We start from the raw sequence: 7,285 nt of genomic DNA on the forward strand, positions 1-7,285 counted from the left end.
ATTATATAACGTTATACACTACAGGTCCAGTACCAAAAGTCTCATTACATTGCTTTCAAATGCAGAATTTCGTGCACTGCATGCATTAAATGCAACATAAGTTTAATCTCTGGAAAAGGTGTTCACACACGACATGACTCACCTTTACTGAAGTAATCCTCTGTGTCTGGAGTTGACCCCTCATCTCGATTGTCCTGGGAGGCACTTCTGGTGTGAACACCTAGAGATTCGCAGTCATCCTCTCTGCTCCGGGCATCGCTGATTTTGTAAGTGTGCGATGCTTCCGATGTTCTGGCAGGCACTTTATCAGGACTGCTGAACAGTACAAAGTCACAGCTTGCTGTTGTTTCACTCTGAGCAGGGTGGGACATAGTGCTGGTCAGACATAACGAGGCGGACCCAGCGTCTGTCCACTGGAGCTTGGGTCTGTGAGTACAGGGTTCCGTCTGGAGACCTCCGCTAGCGGTCAGGTCTCCCGCGCTGCATATCCCGCTTCTGGAGTCGGGCTCTGCTCCTGACTGAGGTATAAGGTCGTCATCGTCCCCGGTCACCTCCACAGGCGTCCTAAAAGCTGTCATGGCCCAGTACGTGCCGGGGACAAGCCTCTGGTGCCTCGTCTTGTGTCGTGGCGTGGGCTCTGTGGCGCGGGTACTCTCTCCTAACGAGACCCCAGTGTCACTTAACTCCTGAGATGGTGCATCATGGGACTTGTAGGCAGGGGGCCGAGAGGATGGTGCCTGTCTATTGTCAGAGTACTGAGCAGGGAACCTCGGCCTAGCGGTGGTCTCTGTGCTGGATTGCTCCTGTTCCCTCGTGCCAACAGAGCGCAACTGGACTGACCTCAGAACGGTGGGTGTGATAGCCATGTGGGCTGAGCAGACTGCATCTGGGTTTGTGTTAGCGGCGGAGTTAATGCTGGCCGCAGCGCTAGCAACGCTAGCAGCACTAGCAGCGCTAGCAGCAGCAGCAGCAGCCGCCACAGCCCTGGCCTCTGCTGCAGCCGCGGCTGCGGCCGCTGCCCTCTGCTTGTTGTGGTGGAGAGTGTGGATCCGGTACGGCGGGGGCTTGGGGGGACCACTGTGAAGAGCACTTAGGTCGAGGTGAGAGGGAGGGACAGCCATGGGCGGCTCGCCGTCCCGTCTGGACGAGCAGCTGGCGAGGTGCTGCTGCTGCAGGGAGGAGAGTGAGGATTTCCTCTCGGGGACTTTGGGCTTCCTCTTCCCACTGGTTGGGGACAGCGGGTTGGGGAAGAAGGCTGAGGGGAAGGATGAGGTGGGTGTTTCGGACTGGCTGGAGTAGCCGCTGGAAGGAGAAGCCAAGCCGGCTAACTTCTCGGGGGACGAGAGCTTGAAGTCATTTTCTGCGGGGGGATGTGATGGTGAACTGGGCTTGGAACTCGGACGCACAGTCTGGGCCTCGGAGATCTCTGGTGACTTGACACATTCTATAACAGTAGTGCCTGTGGCTGTGCTGGAGTTGGACAATGACCGATAGGGGTCATTGGTCCTCAGGTCATTGAGGAGCCAGAGGTCTGCATAGTCGGACTGCACGGCCCCTTCATCTTTGAAGGAGTGTGTGTCGCTGGAACAGAATGGAGACGCATCGTCCACCTCTCTTGAACTTTCAACACCCCAGGCACCCAGGGTCTCGGGCTCGAGGCCCAGCATCTCCGCTGGACCCACAGAACTGGCCAGATCCAAGTCCAGCTTCATTTCCCTGGAAGACAACGGCAGGGGCTGGTCACTGATCAGTGTCTTTGGTTCACTCTGGTCCAATATTTCCATACTGCTCGATTCCTTCAACGATGAACTCCGTTTTGGCGGGGGCGGCCTCGCCTTTGGCTTTCGTAGGGAGAGACTCTGCCGTCCGCCTGCCCTAGTGCCCCTGTAGTCAGACTGAGCGTAGCCACCTTCGCTGAGCCCCATGGTTGTGCCAGGGCCACATTCAGCTGCATAGTTATAGACGTAGCTCCTGCTCTCCTTAAGACCACAGTCAAAGTGCATGGAGGCGTAGAGGCCCTCTGTCTCCGTATAGTGCAAGTTGGCGCCCCCCATTTCCCCCGAGGATTTCCCGCTGAAGCCCTCGTAGGTGGCCTTGTAGCCTGGACACTGCAGGCCTCCCTGGTCCTCCCGGGAGCGTTTGGGGCTGAAATCCTGCGGACAGGGCTGGTCTTGCTCCGCCTGGTCCTGCGCGTAGTTCCACTCACCCTCGCTGGCCGTGCTCACGCCGGCGTCGTCCATCTGGTCGGTGAAGGAGCCGGACCGGTGTCCTTGGGTCTGGGCACGGTCGCTCTGGTAGGGGTCAATGATGAAGCCGGTGGTGTCGTCGATGATGTGGGGGGCCGTGTTGAGCGAAAGCTCCGAGTCGCAGTGCGACGAGCCGGTCAGCGGGGGCGAGGAGGCCGGGGGGAGGGTCTCGGACGTCTGCGAGGGACAGGTGGAGCTGCTGCCGCTCCAGTTGCCGCTGGAGGACTGGTGGTCCTCTTTGTGGTCGATCTGGCCCCCGAGCACCCCAGTGGTAGACACCGAGTGGATCGGGCTGCTGAACGTATCTGAGCTGGACGAGATCTCACAGCTGCCCATGTCCGCCTTGCGCGGGAGTCGTGATCGGCCGCGCTCGATCCAGCCGTGGTCAGGGCTGCCGGCCCTTGTCACCCCACGCTTCAAGCTGCCCAGCTGCAGCTCCGGCATGGCCTGGTCATCCGTGCTCTCTTCCTCGTCCTTCAGTATGTGCTGGCCCGGCACGGGGAGGAAGTCCTCGGCCTCGTACGGGGAGAGCTCCTCGTCCTCATCCTCATCATCGTCTTCCTCGTCGTCCTCGTCGCTGTCGTCCTGCATCTCGTCGCGGATGCGGCCACCCTCTCGCGGCAAGCTTCGGGAACGCAGGCGCCCTCCAGAGGCGGAGGTGTACATGCCGTCGGAGCGGTCGGGCAGGGAGGAGATGTTCCCGGTGGAGTGGGACAACGAGGCCGGAATGCCCTGACCGCGCTGGGCACGGATGCGGCGCCGAGAGGGTGCGGCGATCAGGCAGTCGTCCGTCTGGCAGCCAGAGTCCTTGGTGTTGAGGCGGCTGCAGATGGAGAGCTCGTCGTGGCACAGGGACAGTTGTGGGTTGGCGTGGATGATCACAGTTCTTTCTCTGGCAACAGGAGATTCATCAGAATCTGGAACACAGCATATGAAAATTTCACTATAATATCAGTATGGGACCTTTTCAATTGAGCTGGAGGAATTTATAGGTCCAATGTGTAATTGCATCTACTGTAAATATTATGTCTGTGTGTGTGTGTATGTGTGTGTGTGTATTTGAGTATGTGTGTGTGCCGTAAACCAAGGCTTGCCTGGTCCTTTTACGAAGACCTTATTGAGTCATACATTTTTACATGACAGACACAGGGCCAGTTTCCCAGACAGGGATTAACTAGAGTCTTGGACAGAATCGCATTTTGAACGGAGATTCTGCATTTAAAGACACATATAATCCTGGACAACAGCTTAATCTCTATCTAGGAGAGAGAGTCTCGTAATGTTTTAGTCTGTGGTACAACATGACTTGTTTTTTTTTTTTTCCAAAACCACATCCTACAGCTGCCCCTGCTGTCCTTCTACATAGAGTGGAAGCAGACAGACAAGCTGGGGCAGTGGGCGGCCATACCCATGTCCTGTTGCACTCGTCTTGGAATGCCCGTGATGGTTTTCCTCCGTCGTAGTTTCCGCCGACGCTGGAGAACGGACTGAGAGTGGACAAGCGAGCAGCGGGCACTGGCTTCACGGTCAAAGCCCACTCCTGTGGAGAACAACATACCGCCACTGAGCCTCAAATCAAACTCCTGTTAGTCGTGTCACTAACAGTCATTTCATTAGTGAAACTCTTCCATTCCTTGCACTTTGTCTAAAAGGCATTTCGAGAGAAAAATGCTACATCTATACTAAATAAATAATGTAACTTTATATAAATACATGAAAACACACTGCATAAGTAGTTAGAGCGTAAGGTGTGGTTTACCAGAGACATTGATGGGGATGATGCTGGATGAGATGACGTGGGGGTCATTTTTCATCCTCTCTTGCGGCGTCGGCAGAGGCAGTGCCTTGGACCAGTTAGTCTGCTTGTCCAGGGTGGAGGGTGGGTTTGGCACTGGACATTTGGGTCTGTGACCCAGAGTCGAGACCTCTGCATCTTTGTCTGTAGCAGAGGCTGCCTGCAGGGCAAAGAGAGAAAGAGAGAGAAAGCTTTTTCACTTGAACAGAAATCTTTTTCATCTTTTGCTTCAGTCTTATTAAGCAGATTCTTCAGTCTTATTAAGAAGAAAAGTTGTTTTCTTGTTCAGATTTTCCTACGTGTTTTTTTTTTTTCTAAAATAGTTTCACAATAATAAGTGCTTTTCATAATATACAAACAATATCTGGTGGCACTGAGAAGTATGAAATGTGGTATGTTGAAAGCTGCCGAAGGAAAAGACTCATTTCCATTGGGAGGCTGATTGACAGCACTTTGGCAGACCTCCCTACTCAATGTGCGAATTCACGTGTTAAGCATTATAGAGTAAGCATTGACATGCCTTTTTTTTTCAAACTGGGACTTTCAATCTCTATAAAAGCTGTTACTCTGCAGCTGCCATTCCCATAAAACACTTTGGGTTTTTCATTTGGATATAAAGTTCAGCTGAGACTAGTTCAGGCCTGAGAGAGAGAGAGAAAGAGAGAGAGAGAGAGAGAGAGAAAGAGAGAGAGAGGAGGGAAAGAGAACTAGAGAGAGAGGGAGAATGAAAGAATAGAAGGGTTTGGGCGAAATGGCGAAATGCCAATTTTGGATTTGGTCACTGGCTCTTCTCCAGAACCCATTTCATTAGAGCAGAGAGATGTGGAGTAGAGCGACGAGCACAAGAGTGTCATTCATGAAGTTGTCGTCGGCGACAGAGAAGGGCAGAGAGTCACTTTTCTCTCCAGGGTAATAAAACAACTTGAAATGGAAATCTGGGGAAAGCTAAGTGTCTGTCTTTTCTCAGGAATTACAGCAGTGCTCAAGGGTAGCCATTCACTACAAAGACCTCCACTCCCACGGCAACAGTAAAGTCTTCTGACAATTAGATGAAAGCTTATATATTTAAATTACACTTTATCACTATGTCACAGCAAAAAGTCAAAGTTCTGTTCTCCAAATGGTGAAGATCATTTTGTATTAAATGACATGTCTGTCACCAAAGACTTTCAAACCACCTAAAACTGACACACAGCCATCACTACTGAAAATGATAAAAAGATCAGGTTTTTGGGTGAATCCATCACCTATGGAAGAGGATAGAAGATTACAAACAAGATTAAAGAAGGAAAAGAAAGTTCGACAGCGTTCAGAGAGCAGCAGCAGCAGCAGCAGGAAAAGGAGGATCTAGAAGAGAGAAGGAAAAAGAGCTGGAAAAGGAGGGAAAGAGAACACATTTCAGTGAAGGAGCAAAGGAAGAAAAAATACCTTTCTGCTCCAAGGGATGAAGAAGCAGCACTGTGTGGGGGATGAGGGGCGGGGTCGGGCAAACTACAAACACAAACAATCAAAAACAACAACAAAACAAAATAAAATGGATGGGTGTTGTTTTGAGAAAGAAAATCACACATCAACAAAAAAAAAAAACACAGCACACACACACACAATGACGAATGAGGGGTAGGCACCAGCATCAACCAGCAAGTTGGACCTGAGACCTAAGAAGCCAAACAAATAGTGAACAGTAAAATGACAGATTGTTATTTCGTTGTTTTCTTGGTCACCAGGTGTTGTCTGTGAAAATATCCGAGTGAGGTTAGATGTGGCTGAGCTACTTGGAGAAAACCTCCTGACCTGCTGCTTATGTGGACTCTGTTGGTACGAGCATTCTAAATGGAGTGTTTAGTGCCTTGGGTAAACACATTTAAAATGTAATGGTCTCGAAGGCCATGTTTCAACAAAAGTGAGACCATCATTGATTGTAAAGTTTACCTTTCGTGGTACACACTGAATCTCTGCTTCTCTTGCAGGTCTCTCCTGCAGCATTATTGGAGAAATATACATCAAATACTAAATATACACCATCAAATATTACACACACCATCAAATACACAAACACACACAGCATCAGATAGTACACACACACCATCATCAGATATTACACACACACCATCAGATACTACACACACACACCATCAGATACTACACACAGACACACCATCAGAAACTACACACACTCACACCATCAGATACTACACACAAACACCATCAGATACTACACACACACCATCAGATACTACATACACACACCCACACCATCAGATACTACACACACACACACCATAGGATACTACACATACACACACCATCAGATACTACTGTTCACACACACACACCATCAGATATACACACACACCATCAGATAGACACACACACACACACACACACATACATTACATTACATTTAGCAGACACTTCTTGACCAAAGTGACTTATCAGATACTACAGATACTACACACACACACCATCAGATACCACACACACACACACACACACACCTCAGAGACATTTTAAAGCAACACCAAAGAGTTTTTTGTACCTTAAAATAATGTTTCCAAAATCGTTTCAGTGGTTCATCAACTTGTAACAGGGTGAACGGCACTTCTGCATTCACTTTGCGGCCCTCTATCGGCTATAACCGCACTATGTAAGTTTGCCAGATCGGGTAGAGGATCTGTAGTTCGATGGAATGAGACATAAGAAACTACAAATTTGACTTGCATCTGATGTCGCAATACATAGTACTTTCATAAATTGTGCAACATATTCTACCTTGTCTGTGGACATAGTTATTTGCAAAGCCGGTGCTGGATAAACATATAGCGTGCGTGCGAGAGAGGGAAAGTTCTTTGGTGTTGCTTTACAGTAATTGTGAAATCAATAGATGTCAGCCACTATCATCTCAAAAAACATGCAACATTTCATAATTTCACATACAGTTTTACATAAAAATTGGTGGAAAATGAAATGAAAAATGAATGGCATGTTGACTGTCATGCTGAATATGAATGAAATGAAATAGAAATAAAATTGGAAATTCAATGACTTCAAATAAAAATATGAAAAAGGATATATTATAAATATGAAAGGAATTATTATAAAATGAAAACCATCACTTTACTGACAGATGAAGTGACACAATGGCAGTGGTCTTGCAGGCAAAGCGTACAGCAATTACCTTTCTCTGAGCGGTCTGGATCTCAGACTCTCTCACGGCCCTCTCCTGCTCAGATATAAGTTGCAA

General features: G+C 49.1%; 1 protein-coding gene across 3 annotated transcripts in view; it reads right to left on the bottom strand.

The window, feature by feature from the left end:
* The window catches only part of nhsb (Nance-Horan syndrome b (congenital cataracts and dental anomalies)), a 71,277-nt gene that overhangs the window by 5,546 nt on the left and 58,446 nt on the right, over positions 1 to 7,285 (bottom strand). Inside the window, exons 4-9 of one of the 3 annotated variants that reach the window (XM_042080151.1) lie at positions 7,220 to 7,264; positions 5,974 to 6,018; positions 5,470 to 5,532; positions 4,006 to 4,201; positions 3,655 to 3,786; positions 143 to 3,163 (exon numbers count right to left, since the gene is read on the bottom strand). In XM_042080151.1, coding sequence (XP_041936085.1) covers positions 143 to 3,163; positions 3,655 to 3,786; positions 4,006 to 4,201; positions 5,470 to 5,532; positions 5,974 to 6,018; positions 7,220 to 7,264 — 3,502 coding nt within the window. The remainder of the gene's footprint in view (positions 1 to 142; positions 3,164 to 3,654; positions 3,787 to 4,005; positions 4,202 to 5,469; positions 5,533 to 5,973; positions 6,019 to 7,219; positions 7,265 to 7,285) is intronic. The other 2 variants (XM_042080152.1, XM_042080153.1) reach the window with 2 other exon arrangements.

The sequence above is a fragment of the Alosa sapidissima genome, chromosome 23 (genome assembly GCF_018492685.1).
Source record: "Alosa sapidissima isolate fAloSap1 chromosome 23, fAloSap1.pri, whole genome shotgun sequence".
Lineage (NCBI taxonomy): Eukaryota > Metazoa > Chordata > Actinopteri > Clupeiformes > Clupeidae > Alosa > Alosa sapidissima.